At 46.2% G+C, this 15190-nt stretch overlaps 1 protein-coding gene across 1 annotated transcript in view; it reads left to right on the top strand.

Moving 5' to 3' along the window:
• PREX2 (phosphatidylinositol-3,4,5-trisphosphate dependent Rac exchange factor 2) overlaps positions 1-15190 on the top strand; it is a 320125-nt gene that overhangs the window by 126021 nt on the left and 178914 nt on the right. The window contains exon 11 of the mRNA XM_066578561.1: positions 8272-8372. Within this exon, the coding sequence (XP_066434658.1) occupies positions 8272-8372 (101 nt within the window). The remainder of the gene's footprint in view (positions 1-8271; positions 8373-15190) is intronic.

The following is a 15190-nucleotide window of genomic DNA, read 5'->3' as shown; positions in this document are numbered from 1 at the left end:
GATAAATGATTCTACACATTTTTGCAATATGTTTTATCAGGCTATTCCGTACATTTTCCTTCAAAACCCCTCTTCAGCTATGTAGCAAGGTGAAGTTGTTGCTAAGGTTATCCATAATCACCTAAAGGCATTGTAAAAGAGGGAGCTCCAGCTGTGCCTGCATTGTTATCCCTAGTGCAGGCACAGCTGTTCCCGTATAACGCTGTATTAATAAAGGTTTGTTTTATATTTTGTTAATTTTTAACCCTACTTTGTCCCACTGTGGCCCACTGCCATGTACCTCTGCGCTGGTGTTATTCCTCTTGGGTCTCGGAGGCTCTGTTCCCCGGCACTATGAAGGAGAAGCTGTTCTGTGCTACAACAGCTTCTCTCCTTCACAGTACCCCGCCAGACTTGATGCACCGTCAGGGTCTCATAGCAATGGGTGGTGACATACAGTACTGTACACCTGATGCACTGAGAGCCCTGTCAGTGGGGAGTAGGCATGCTGTGAATGTGAGAAGCCATCTGCAGCAAAGAACAGTAGTTCCTTTACTTCCTGTCCCCATTCATTGGTGTAGCTCCTCTTTTACCCACATTCCTTACAACCATGCTAATAAAACAGATTGATTGCATGGGACTTTTCAACAAAGACAGTTATGAGAAATTTTAAAAAAAAAGTATTTTTCATCTCCTCTCATTTCTCATGTTAATGTTCGTTTATACCTTAACAATTAATAACCGGTGTAGATGCAGGAAAAAAAATGTTACCATTTATCCTTGATCTTCAGTCTCTAATTGCTGCTCCATAAAATTTAGTGTCATTGGTGAGGTAATCTGTTAATGTTCGTGATGCTCATGTTGACATTTACCTTCATGCTAGGCAACAACAATGTTCTTCATTAGAGAAGTGAAGAACATCTAAATGGAAAAGTCTATTAGATCCATGGCCACATGTTTTCCCATTCTATTCGACTCACTTTATTTAGAAGATCAGGAGCAAGGTTGCCAATCTGATGACTTCTTCTCATGGACAATTTATCAAAGAATTTCTAAGAATAGTTAAAATTTTTTATGGCCAAATTAAAAAACTATTAGAAATTATAAACACAATAGATATTTGCAGAGGCTCGAGTGCTGATAGGAACACGTTAGCATTAGAGATGAGCGAACGTACTCGTCCGAGCTTGATATTCGTGCGAATATTAGGGTGTTCGGGATGCTCGTTACTCTTAACGAGTACCACGCGGTGTTCCGGTTACTTTCAGTTTCCTCTCTGAGACGTTAGCGCGCTTTTCTGGCCAATTGAAAGACAGGGAAGGCATTACAACTTCCCCCTGTGACGTTCAAGCCCTATACCACCCCCCTGCTGTGAGTGGCTGGGGCGATCAGATGTCACCCGAGTATAAAAATCGGCCCCTCCCGCGGCTCGCCACACATGCCTTGTGAGTTAGCTGAGGGAAAGTACTATCGTGCTGGTGCTGCTGTAGGGAGAGCGTTAGGAGTCAGTGTAGGCTTCAAGAACCCCAAAGGTCCTTCTTAGGGCCACATCTACCTGTGTGCAGGCTGCTGCTAGCAGTGTTTTTTTTTTTTTCTCAAAATCGGCAGTGCAGAGCATTGCACCCGGTATTAGGGACAGAAGTGGTGCATAGGCAGGGAGAGTGTTAGGAGTGAGTGTAGCCTTCAAGAACCTCAACGGTCCTTTCTAGGGCCAAATTTAACCGTGTGCAGTACTGTGCTGGCTGCTGTTAGCAGTGTTGCATTTTTTTTTTTTTCTAAAAATCGTCTGTGCAGAGCATTGCACCCTCCATTGATACTACAGGGACAGAATTGTGTAGGCAGGGCCACAACACAGTTATTGTTCATTGAATATACGCAGTGGGTCCTTCCCTTTGCAAAAAAGGAAAAGAAATTATATTTGGCCTGCCTGTGTCAGTCCTAAGGTCTCCGTGTACGTGTGTGCTGCATGGACAACGTACAAAAATCAGACGCAACCAGCTACGGTTTACTGCAGGCTTGCGCCATTGTCGTTCCTGACTGGCAAATACCTGCTCTGCTAGAGTTAATAACTCTGCTGCACTATAGTTGTGTGACACTTTTTGAGGGCCACACCACAGATATTAAACTTCTTGTTCATTGAATATCCGCAGTGGGGCCCTCCCTTTGCAAAAAAGCGAATTCAATTAATTATATTTGGCCTGCCTGTGTCAGTCCTAAGGTCTCCGTGTACGCGTGTGCTGCGTGGAGAACGTACAAAAATCAGACGCAACCAGCTACGGTTTACTGCAGGCTTGCGCCATTGTCTTTCCTGACTGGCAAATACCTGCTCTGCTAGAGTTAATAACTCTGCTACACTATAGTTGTGTGACACTTTTTGAGGGCCACACCACAGATATTAAACTTCTTGTTCATTGAATATCCGCAGTGGGGCCCTCCCTTTGCAAAAAAGCGAATTCAATTAATTATATTTGGCCTGCCTGTGTCAGTCCTAAGGTCTCCATGTACGTGTGTGCTGCGTGGAGAACGTACAAAAATCAGACGCAACCAGCTACGGTTTACTGCAGGCTTGCGCCATTGTCTTTCCTGACTGGCAAATACCTGCTCTGCTAGAGTTAATAACTCTGCTACACTATAGTTGTGTGACACTTTTTGAGGGCCACACCACAGATATTAAACTTCTTGTTCATTGAATATACGCAGTGGGGTCTTCCCTTTGCTAAAAAGGACAAAAAATTATATTTGGCCTGCCTGTGTCAGTCCTAAGGTCTCCGTGTACGTGTGTGCTGCGTGGACAACGTACAAAAATCAGACGCAACCAGCTACGGTTTACTGCAGGCTTGCGCCATTGTCTTTCCTGACTGGCAAATACCTGCTCTGCTAGAGTTAATAACTCTGCTACACTATAGTTGTGTGACACTTTTTGAGGGCCACACCACAGATATTAAACTTCTTGTTCATTGAATATACGCAGTGGGGCCCTCCCTTTGCAAAAAAGCGAATTCAATTAATTATATTTGGCCTGCCTGTGTAAGTCCTAAGGTCTCCGTGTACGTGTGTGCTGCGTGGAGAACGTACAAAAATCAGACGCAACCAGCTACGGTTGAGTGCAGCCTTGCGCCAATTTCTTTCCTGCCTGGGAAATCAAATCACTGGTAATACAGCATGCTGAGGCGTAGGGGTAGGCCTAGAGGATGTGGACGCGGCCGAGGACGCGGAGGGCCAAGTGAGGGTGTGGGCACAGGCCGAGCCAGTGCGGTGGCCAGGGGTAGAGGCAGGGCCAGACCGAATAATCCACCAACTGTTTCCCAAAGCGCCCCCTCGCGCCATGCCACCCTGCACAGGTCAAGGTGCTCTACGGTGTGGCAGTTTTTCACAGAGACGCCTGACGACCGACGAACAGTGGTGTGCAACCTTTGTCGCGCCAAGATCAGCTGGGGAGGCACCACCAACAGCATGCGCAGGCATATGATGGCCAAGCACCCCACAAGGTGGGACGATGCCCGTTCACCGCCTCCGGTTTGCACCACTGCCTCTCCCCCTGTGCCCCAACCTGCCACTGAGATCCAACCCCCCTCTGAGGACACAGGCACTACCGTCTCCTGGCCTGCACCCACACCATCACCTCCGCTGTCCTCGGCCCCATCCAGCAATGTCTGTCAGCGCAGCGTCCAGACGTCGCTAGTGCCACAGTTTGAGCGCAAGCGCAAGTACGACGCCACGCACCCGCACGCTCAAGCGTTAAACGTACACATTGCAAAATTGATCAGCCTAGAGATGCTGCCGTATAGGCTTGTGGAAACGGAGGCTTTCAAAAGCATGATGGCGGCGGCTGCCCCGCGCTACTCGGTTCCCAGTCGCCACTACTTTTCCCGATGTGCCGTCCCAGCCCTGCACGACCACGTCTCCCGCAACATTGTACGCGCCCTCACCAACGCGGTTACTGCCAAGGTCCACTTAACAACAGACACGTGGACAAGCACAGGCGGGCAGTGCCACTATATCTCCCTGACGGCACATTGGGTGAATTTAGTGGAGGCTGGGACAGAGTCAGAGCCTGGGACCGCTCACGTCCTACCCACCCCCAGAATTGCGGGCCACAGCTCGGTGGTGGTATCTGCGGCGGTGTATGCTTCCTCCACTAAAGCACCTTCCTCCTCCTCCTCCTCCAACGCAACCTCTGTCTCGCAATCAAGATGTGTCAGCAGTACGTCGCCAGCAGTCGGTGTCACGCGGCGTGGCAGCACAGCGGTGGGCAAGCGTCAGCAGGCCGTGCTGAAACTACTCAGCTTAGGAGAGAAGAGGCACACGGCCCACGAACTGCTGCAGGGTCTGACAGAGCAGACCGACCGCTGGCTTGCGCCGCTGAGCCTCCAACCGGGCATGGTCGTGTGTGACAACGGCCGTAAGCTGGTGGCGGCTCTGCAGCTCAGCAGCCTCACGCACGTGCCATGCCTGGCCCATGTCTTTAATTTGGTGGTTCAGCGCTTTCTGAAAAGCTACCCCCACTTGTCATACCTGCTCGGAAAGGTGCGCCAGCTCTGCGCACATTTCCGCAAATCCCACACGCACGCTGCCACCCTGCGGACACTGCAACATAGGTTTAATCTGCCAGTGCACCGACTGCTGTGCGACGTGCCCACACAGTGGAACTCTACGCTCCACATGTTGGCCAGACTCTATGAGCAGCGTAGAGCTATAGTGGAATACCAACTCCAACTTGCGCGGCGCAGTGGGAGTCAGCCTCCTCAATTATTTACAGAAGAGTGGCCCTGGTTGGCAGCCATCTGTCAGGTCCTTGGAACATTTGAGGAGTCTACCCAGATGGTGAGCGGCGATGCTGCAATCATTAGCGTCACCATTCCTCTGCTATGCATCTTGAGAAGTTCCCTGCAAAGCATAAAGGCAGACGCTTTGCGCTCAGAAACAGAGCCGGGGGAAGACAGTATGTCGCTGGATAGTCAGAGCACCCGCCTGTCTATATCTCAGCGCGTTGAGGAGGAGGAGGAGGAGCATGAGGAGGATGAGGAGGAGGGGGAAGAGACAGCTTGGCCCACTGCTGAGGGTACAGATGCTGCTGGGCTGTCATCCTTTCAGCGTGTATGGCCTGAGGAGGAGGAAGAGGAGGAGGAGGAGGATCCTGAAAGTGATCTTCCTAGTGAGGACAGCCATGTGTTGCGTACAGGTACTCTGGCACACATGGCGGACTTCATGTTAGGATGCCTTTCTCGTGACCCTCGCGTTACACGCATTCTGGCCACTACAGATTACTGGGTGTACACATTGCTCGACCCACGGTATAAGGAGAACTTTTCCACTCTGATTCCCGAAGAGGAAAGGGGTTCGAGAGTGATGCTATACCACAGGGCGCTGGTGGACAAACTGATGGTAAACTTCCCATCCGACAGCACTAGTGGCAGAAGGCGCAGTTCAGAGGGCCAGGTAGCAGGGGAGGCGCAGAGATCAGGCAGCATGTACAGCGCAGGCAGGGGAACATTCTCCAAGGCCTTTGCCAGCATTATGGCTCCCCAGCAAGACTGTGTCACCGCTCCCCAGTCAAGGCTGAGTCGGCGGGAGCACTGTAAAAGGATGGTGAGGGAGTACGTAGCCGATCGCACGACCGTCCTCCGTGACGCCTCTGCCCCCTACAACTACTGGGTGTCGAAGCTGGACACGTGGCCTGAACTCGCGCTGTATGCCCTGGAGGTGCTTGCTTGTCCTGCGGCTAGCGTCTTGTCAGAGAGTGTGTTTAGTGTGGCTGGGGGAATCATCACGGATAAGCGTACCCACCTGTCAACCGACAGTGCCGACAGGCTAACACTCATCAAGATGAACAAAGCCTGGATGTCCCCAGACTTCTCTTCTCCACCAGCGGACAGCAGCGATACGTAAGCAATATGTAGGCTGCACCCGCGGATGGAAGCTACGTTCTCTCTCACCATCCAAAACGGGGACATTTCTGCTTCATCAATCTGTGTCTAATATTCCTCCTCCTCCTCCTGCTCCTCCTCCTGAAACCTCACGTAATCACGCTGAACGGGCAATTTTTCTTAGGGCCACAAGGCTCACTCATATAATTTTTCTAAACAATTTTGATATGTTTCAATGCTCTTAAAAGCGTTGAAACTTTAACTTGAACCAATTTTTCGTTAAACTGGGCTGCCTCCAGGCCTAGTTACCACTTAAGCCACATTAACCAAAGCGATTAATGGGTTTCACCTGCCCTCTTGGTTGGCCATGGCCAATTTTTTGGATGTACATTAGTACTGTTGATACAGCAATTTTTGTGGGCCCTCGCCTACAGTGTAATCAAATGAATTTTTAGCCCACCTGCATTACAGCTGATGTTACATCCGCTGTGTTGGGCAATGCAATGGGATATTTTTATGTACCGCCGGTGGGTTCCAGGGAGCCACCCATGCTGTAGGTGCACACGGAGTTTAACCTACATGTGTCCACTTGTAAAGAACTCCAGTCTGACTGGGGCATGCAGTGTGGGCCGAAGCCCACCTGCATTAAACATGACATTACTACCTCAGCTGTGATGGGCACTGCAATGGGATATTTTTATGTACCGCCGGTGGGTTCCAGGGAGCCACCCATGCTGTAGGTGCACACGGAGTTTAACCTACATGTGTCCACTTGTAAAGAACCCCAGTCTGACTGGGGCATGCAGTGTGGGCCGAAGCCCACCTGCATTAAGCACGACATTACTACCTCAGCTGTGTTGGGCAATGCAATGGGATATTTCTATGTACCACCGGTGGCTTCCTGGCACCCACCCATGCTGTGGGTCCACAGGGAATTAAAAAATGCATCTGTTTCCACTTGTAAAGAACCCCAGTCTGACTGGGGCATGCAGTGTGGGCCGAAGCCCACCTGCATTAAACATGACATTACTACCTCAGCTGTGATGGGCAATGCAATGGGATATTTTTATGTTCCGCCGGTGGGTTCCAGGGAGCCACCCATGCTGTCGGTCCACAGGGACTTCACAATAGGGAGTTGTACGTGCCTGTGTCTATGAATTAAAAACCGCGGTCTGACTGGGGCATGCAGACACCTTGACAGAATGAATAGTGTGTGGCACATAGGTTCCCCATTGCTATGCCCACGTGTGCAGCTCCTGATGGCGGTGGCACAGGATTCTATTTCTCATTGCTTCTGTACAGCATTGTGGGCTATTGCCCCGCCCCTTTTAAAGAGGGTCGCTGCCTAGCCGTGCCAACCCTCTGCAGTGTGTGCCTGCGGTTCCTCCTCATGGCAGACGCACTTCTAAATAGACATGAGTGTGGCGTGGCATGAGGGCAGCTGAAGGCTGCGCAGGGACACTTTGGTGTGCGCTGTGGGGGGGAGGGGGGGCGGTTGGGCAGCATGTAAGCCAGGAGAAGTGGCAGTGGAGTGTCATGCAGGCAGTGATTGTGCTTTGTTGGAGGTAGTGTGGTGCTTAGCTAAGGTATGCATTGCTAATGAGGGCTTTTCAGAAGTAAAAGTTTTTGGGAGGGGGGGGGCCCACTCTTGCCGCTATTGTGGCTTAATAGTGGGACCTGTGAACTTGAGATGCAGCCCAACATGTAGCCCCTCGCCTGCCCTGTCCATTGCTGTGTCGTTCCCATCACTTTCTTGAATTGCCCAGATTTTCACACAAGGAAACCTTAGCGAGCATCGGCGAAATACAAAAATGCTCGGGTCGCCCATTGACTTCAATGGGGTTCGTTATTCGAAACGAACCCTCGAGCATCGCGAAAAGTTCGTTCCGAGTAACGAGCACCCGAGCATTTTGGTGCTCGCTCATCTCTAGTTAGCATCAACTATAAAATGGCAATAATTAAAGTCATAATTATCCTTACATTTAGAAGGAACTTGGGGTAGATACAGGATCTAAAGTATGTTTGTTTAATGTCCCCTAGGTTGGCAGGAACCAGGTGGGAATTAGCTATGGGTGCAGGAGGGCTCATTGCAGGTACAGCTTGGAGTCTTACCCCCATCTTGACAGGCCGAAACCACCTCAAACACCAGTCTACCATAAATCCGGTACATGGTGGAGTCCTGTTGTGATTGTTCACAGACACTCTGGAATGGCACCCAGTGGTAGGAACCACTCGTATGTTGTGTGTTCACTTAACTTTTATTCCCCAGTGTGGTCTGTACATGCTCCTCGAGCCTTTTTTTAAATGGACTTTGGGGGGAAAAACCCTATTATTATGGACGGTCCAGGATATATGGATGGGTGACTAAATTCTAAAAATAACAATTTCTGGAATCGCTTTTTTATTTGTTTTTGGTTTGTTACAGTGAATTTGTGGAATGGCTGTTGGAAATTGGAGAAATTCACAAACCAGAAGAAGGCGTTAACCTTGGTCAAGCTTTACTGGAGAATGGAATAATTCATCATGGTAAAATTTTCATTCTTAGACAAAAATCTGATATAAATTACATAAATTAAAGTTCAAGGTACAACAAAAATAAATAATCATGAAAGGAATTGTTGTTATGAAAAAATTCAGTTTCATTGAGATAATTTATTACCTGTTATATACAGTAAAAGTCTTTAAAAAGTTTTCCTATGATAACCCCCCAGCAGTTTAGGATATGCTCTGTTCCTTCTGCAGGAAAGGACATTAGTTTAAGATGAACAGAGCTGGTTATACTTAAAATGCGTGTAGCCTCTGCTCTATCAGGACTACCAACAGCCTTTTTTGTCGTTCTAAAGATAAAATTTGTAGCCCTTACAGAACTGGAGTCACAGCCATTTGAAATAGAGTCAGGAATACTGAGTTTACAGCTGTCATTTTTTTAGTGTGTGTAGAGGAAGGGGGAGGGAAGACCAACAGAGAAGATCTGTGATTATTCTGTATATTTCCCTGTACCAGGGGAGGGGTGACATGAATCTTTGTCCATGTTATCACTCCCACCATCAATCAGAAAGCATATTTGCTCTCTGATTGTCACATATATAGGTTTTTTTTTCTCAGAAAGGGAATGAGGAGTTCCTTATCTAATCACTCTTCTACACCTTTTAACACCACAGATAGCTTTAGCCTACTCATTATTAAGATTCTACATCTACCTCTTGTCTTTGAAGCACGATTGAAATTACAGCTGCCAATAACAAATGTAAGAACCACATATTCCTATAGATCAATAGCAAGAAGCCCTTCTGGGCCAATCAAGATGATGACTTCTAGGTCATCTCCTTGCCATAGATCTCATTGTCATTCTATAAATTGGTTATATTCTGCTGTGCTTCTTCCATTGGAAAAGATGGCCATATTTATCCCAGTCATTTGTATGAGGCCTTTCAGCCTGGTTCAGTATGGCAAGAATTAGTGATTAATGAACTTTTGAAAAGTTCTGTTCCGCTGGTTTGGGACGAATTATCTTGAACTGAACTGGAAGTTCACCAAAACCCCTAAAACTGGTGAATAACACAGTATAAGAGCCATAAAAGCCATATATAAGAACTTTATGACTCTTAGATATTGTTATATACCAGTGTTCAGGACTAGTGTTGAGTGAACTTAACCAGTAAAACCCTATTTTGGGTGAAACTTTGCTAAAAGCTCGGTTCAAGTTTGCACTTGAAGCAAAGTTTGACCTGAAACATGGTTCAACTGGCTTGGTTCACTCAACGCCAGTGCTGATGCCAAAAAGTCTGTGGACATATGAATGTGCAGATGAATAAATCAATGACAACATGGAGGGCAGAACTACCTACTGTGTAAATACTTTCACCATATAAATTGCATCGAAGCAATGCGCACAGATGTTATAGACTTTTCACAAAATAGCTGTTCAACATTTTAATAGCTTACGGCGTACAAAAAAACAATGATGTAATTCTAGAAAGACGTGCATGTTTTTATGAGCTGTCTCGATAAGAGCCTCGCTGGTTTACAGTCTAATGCATTCACTCTGTTAGTAGAGCTTTCTTTTCAGCTTGGCTGATGTTTTAATGAACGTTGTACACAAATATATTGAAATGTAATTGCTTTTATCTAGAGGTTGGTGCACTCTACTGAACTGAAGCTAATCACAGTTTTGTTTCATCGCTGCGATCTTAATTAATGCTGTCTTTGTTAGGTGTGACTACTTTTATAATTTGGTTTCCTAATACACCACGCAGCGGTTACAGATGACAGAACTGAAGGCATATACTGTGATTTATGCACCCACAATGCTTTTTGCTTCACTTGAATAATGGATCTATTAAATAACCGTTCCTCAAATAATTTTAGTATCACAACAATTTTGACGACACATTTAGGTCCTTTCTTGAAAAATTGATGTAGTGTTTTATTATGTACTAGAAAAAAAGGCCTTCTAAAAGCAGAAGGTATTTCCATGCATATGTGTAAGTATCAGGGTAGCAGGCATGGTAGCTGCTCTCGGGCCCAATAACTGAGGGGGCCCATTTTCACCTTGGCATAATAAGCAATTATAGATTACTTTGGGCGGGTGTAAACGTCAATGCGACCTTGTACGTTATCTCTTCTCTGTGATATTACTTTTTGCATTGTTCATGTGCTATCACTTTGGAACATTATCTATGTGATTCTTCCCAGCAAGAGAAACCAAGTAAACCAACTATATATATAGTCTAATAGTGCTATTTAGTTGTTTGCATATGCTCAACACAGAACTTTTTCCTATGAGTCACACCCTTTTTCTTGTTCTACATTGTAAAGTGCATGTGCCTAGTATTGCAGCTCCATGCCTATCACTTCCTTATTTGCATATTTCCCAGAGGATCATAGAGGGCCTTACACGTCTCCTCACTCACCTTCGCCTTAAGGAGTGACGATACCCTTGCTGATCCACATCACAGGCCTCTCACTAAGTAAGCCTATGCTCCTACTCCACACTGATGAGGGGCAAAAACCTGTGAAACTGCAGTCTGTGTATGTATACTGGCTTAGTTTTCAATTCTCAGACTCTTTATACAAGTCTTATAACAATGACTAACATTGACTTGCAGGAATGCTGCCTTCCTATAGGTGATGCTTCAGAGATTTTGTTCCATCTTCCTTATTTGCATATTTCCCAGAAGAGCATCCATTGCCTTATAAGTCTCCTCACTCCCCTTCTAAGTGCTTTCCCTAAGGTGAAACGATACCTTCCCAAATCACTTGAATAGGACTTCTGTTCTCAGCCCATTTGACCACTGAATCTATTGCCATCTGAGAAGAAGCCACAGCATTCACTCAGGTGCCACAGCCTCTTTAATCAGCTGCTGGACGGGGATCCCGAGTAGCGGATTCCTGACCATCAACTATTGATGGCCTATAGGTCATCCATAGTGTGGCCTTAGAAAACCTCTTTGAGCAAATATAAATTTGTGTACCTAAATGTTTATCTAGAAAGCCTTAAACCATGTGTTACATACAGAAATGACATCCTTAAGTCAAGTTGCAATCAAGTAAATGACCTCTTACGTCTTGGACTGGCCAGGCATTAATGTATTTAATATATAATATAATTTGCATACAATGCAAGAGGAGGACTTATATGTCTCATACCTAATGAGCAAAGGTAATGTATCAGATTAGAAGAACTCAAGATTAGTTAGCTTATATTACTTATTTGCTATTTCCTATGTCCATCCAACACTGTTCACTGTGTAATACACAATCTACCTTCCCCATATCAAATGCATACACCATGGAATATTTCATAGACAGGCAGTTAACAAGTGGCTGCAGATCTCTTGCTGTGCAAATAAAATTCTTGAAAGAAATCAAAATGAACCATCTTTTTCTTATTTGGATATCCTGGTACACAGTAGTAATATTATGCCACACTCCTCAAGAGCGAAATGCGTTGATAGGATTCCTAACAGTCTAGTTTTCAGCAAGTCGTTCTTTTTTAATGTGGTAAGACTTGTTTTGGTGAATGCTTTACTACATGACATGCTGTTAACAGCTGGAAGAAATAACTGCCAGCGATCAAAGGATTTCATTGTGAATGTAGGTCAGCATGTTGTCAGCAGTTTTGTTTTTTTATATCATTGTTGCTGCTTGGGAGCTTCGGAGAAGGCAGGAGGCGGAGCAGCTTAATGACCCGCGGAAGGGGGTGGAGCTGGTGTGGGTGCGCTGAGGTAGTGTGCCAGTAAGCCCAGGAGGGTGAAGAAAGAGGATGCAAGGCATGCTGCTGCGGTATTTACCTCGGAGTAGTGAATGCTATGAAGAGTCTCAGGAAAATGGAGCAGGTGGTGGTGGGTTTTTACAGTCGCAGAGGGGGCTGTCCATCTTACCATTCTCATCTGCCAGATTGCCTCAGTCCAATCCCAGTGAGAAGAAGGAGAGGCCATGTGTTACGTCTGCAAAAGCCGTGCTGGACAAGCACCTGCAAACGTGCACAATACTTGCTCACAGTGCACTGGCCAAAACAAACTAACAAATAATAAAAGGGAAGTCTTTCCCTAAATATGTAACAAACGAGGGAGAGGGCCCTGCCTAACACGGCAGATTGAACGCGTTGATAGATGCTGGCCTGCACTCGTTACTGGGACCTAAGTAACCCTACTTGGCCAAACTGATAAAGGACAAAACAAAATAAAACCCAGCACTTAGCTTTATTAGAATAAGCCACAGCACACAGAGATGTGTGGAGTAAGGAACAATGGACACCACGCTTACCATGAGAGCCAGTAACTGCCAGCTCAGCCAGCGAGAAAAAGACAATTACAGCACCTTAGCTTCCTATCCATCCCAGCCAAATAGCCAGCTAATCACCCACAGATGTGAGCACATTATGTCACACCTACTAAGCAAGAAGGTGCAGAACCATGTCTAAAACCCGCACCGGACTCCATCAACCCGACAGCGATTCCAGCACTCCTGCAACACCACAAAGGACAAGTGCTGTAGGTGGGAAGGCCTGGAAAGATGCAGGCCAAGCTGTCTAGCATTGGTGACGAGGGAAAGGATGCTGAATAGAGACGGAGGAACAAAGCAAGCAAGTGTGGTGCAGCATGAAAGTGGTCTGGTTGAGGAGCTTTGTATACCAGAGAAGGAAGAAGATCAGTGGGCGACCGAGGAAGTTGTGGGTTTGCCTGCAATGTGTTTGAGTGTCATTGCTGCTGATGTTTGTTATCAACCCTTAAGTTTTGACACGGACCAATCCACAGCCAGAAGGAAGCATGAGACCCCTGTGGTGAGAGACATAAGTAATCTGTCATCTCAAAGGCCTGAAGACTGGAGGAGATCCAGGTCAAGGACCTTGAGTCATGAGAGAGAGCCTAGTAGAAAGGCATTGTCAGGAACAGCAAGGAGAAGAAGCAGCGACGCTCATTTGAGGGTCAGTTCAAGGACCCAGGAAGATGTTCATGAAGTGCCAAGGGAGTGCCAAAGATACCCTTTCGTATCCAATTTTAATGATCCAATGAAGGCTTCCATTTAAGCTTCTGTCTCGAATTGTGATGTGAATGCCCTTCATGACAGGCAGAAAAAAGGAGATACAGTTTTACAGCAGTTAATGGGACAACAAGGGAAGGATAGTGGGGTGGAGAGAGTATGGTAATAGTCAGTATTCAGCATAATAGTCAGGAATGGTGTTGCATAGTGAATCAATATTGGGTCCTTCAGTTTCTCCAGAAAAGGGGGAATTGCGTGATAGTAATGACTCCAGGTTAAAAGTGTCTGATTTGGACAAGATGGGATCATATGTAGTCTTTTCAGGTCCATTGGGGACACACTTAAAGGATGAAGGTCCGAGAATGTCTCAATTCTTGTTTGCTTGAGCGAAACAAGCTGGTGATGTCATCACCAGCTCGTCTGCGCTTGGGACAATTGTTTAGACTGCACAATTCTTGTTGAGAATCGTGCAGTTCTCGTTCACTAATCGTTCAGTGTTTCACATTCCCATGTGAAACACTAAATGATTGGTGTTTAAATTGCCCAAGTGCACGAGCCAGCGCCGATTTTTATGCTGGCTGAAACAGAACAACGAGCAAGAAGCTCATGATTCTTGTTCGTCATTCAGTCATTTGCTAAAATTAAACTGAGCGATCATCGTTCAGTTTCGCTCGTCTGAAGAATTTTCTGAATGATAATCGTTCAGTCTAAATGCAGCATCTTTGTTGCCATTGGTTGACTTTCCAGAGACTAGGGAATCGGATTCCGCGGAGAAACAAAAGAACGGGAAATAAGACAAGAAACGTAGGTATAGGAAGATTCCTAAAATATTCGGTAACTGGTTTGCATCTATTTGGGGGGGCTACGATCTGAGGGGGTGTACGTCAATTTTTTCTTATATCAATAATATGTGGAAAGCTTGTCATACATATAATGAGGAGGGGTGCCTGATGGTGGTATGACAAGCATTTTCAGCAAAGGCTGGTGGTGCATAGTAGCATGGGCTGGGGTCAAAAGAATTTTCTATTGTGGTTAGGTCTCATGTTGTTGCAGCGAGTGACTGCCTTTCAGGGCAGGGCTAGTGGTTCTGTGGGACCACTGGCCTGTGAGACATATGTCTTTTGTTGGCAATATAACAGCGGGGAATGCTGCATGGTCAGCTGCAAATTCCATCAAGAATATTTAGGTTGTGGCAGACTGCTCTCACTTTCACAATATTTGAAGTGTAACGTCAGGAGATCTGGTGATCGGGTTGCAAAAAAGAAAGTCTCTGGGGAGGTTAAAAGAAATGTAGCCCTGGCTAAGACATTACGGCGATCGGGAACACAAGTTATTGTTGTTAGAGGGTTTAGTATTTGGTTTTATAATCCCTAATGTAGGGGGTGTTTTCGATTGGAGTTTTTTTTTTTTAATTTCAAGATGGTTGACAAATATCCAGAAGTGGTGGGAGAGGAGCATGTGAGGTTAATTTGCATTGGGGCGCATAGCAGGTCCGTTTAATTCCCCCCATTGTCAAATTAAAGGTTCCACCATTGGCTGTTGTCCCACAGAAAGAGTCTGGTAAATTCCAGTTCATATATCGCTTGTCATTTTCTTGTGGAAAGTCAGTGAATGATGGGATCAAAAACAGTTTGTCATCAGTATCTTATACATCATTCGATAGGGCAATTGATTGGGTTTGGGAAGTGGAACCTGGGACGCTCATGTGAAGGCAGATGTAGAATTGGCTTTCTATCTCTTCCCAATTCACCTGGAGAGACATTTTCTACTGGGTTGCTGTTTTACGGGGCAATTTGACATAGATTTATGTCTGTCCTGGGGTTGCTTGGTGTCATGCGCATTTTTGGAAGCCTATAATA

This window comes from Eleutherodactylus coqui, chromosome 9 (genome assembly GCF_035609145.1).
Source record: "Eleutherodactylus coqui strain aEleCoq1 chromosome 9, aEleCoq1.hap1, whole genome shotgun sequence".
Taxonomy (NCBI): Eukaryota; Metazoa; Chordata; class Amphibia; order Anura; family Eleutherodactylidae; genus Eleutherodactylus; species Eleutherodactylus coqui.
The sequence above is the reverse complement of the archived record's forward strand: the minus strand, read 5'-3'. Positions and strand labels throughout refer to the sequence as shown.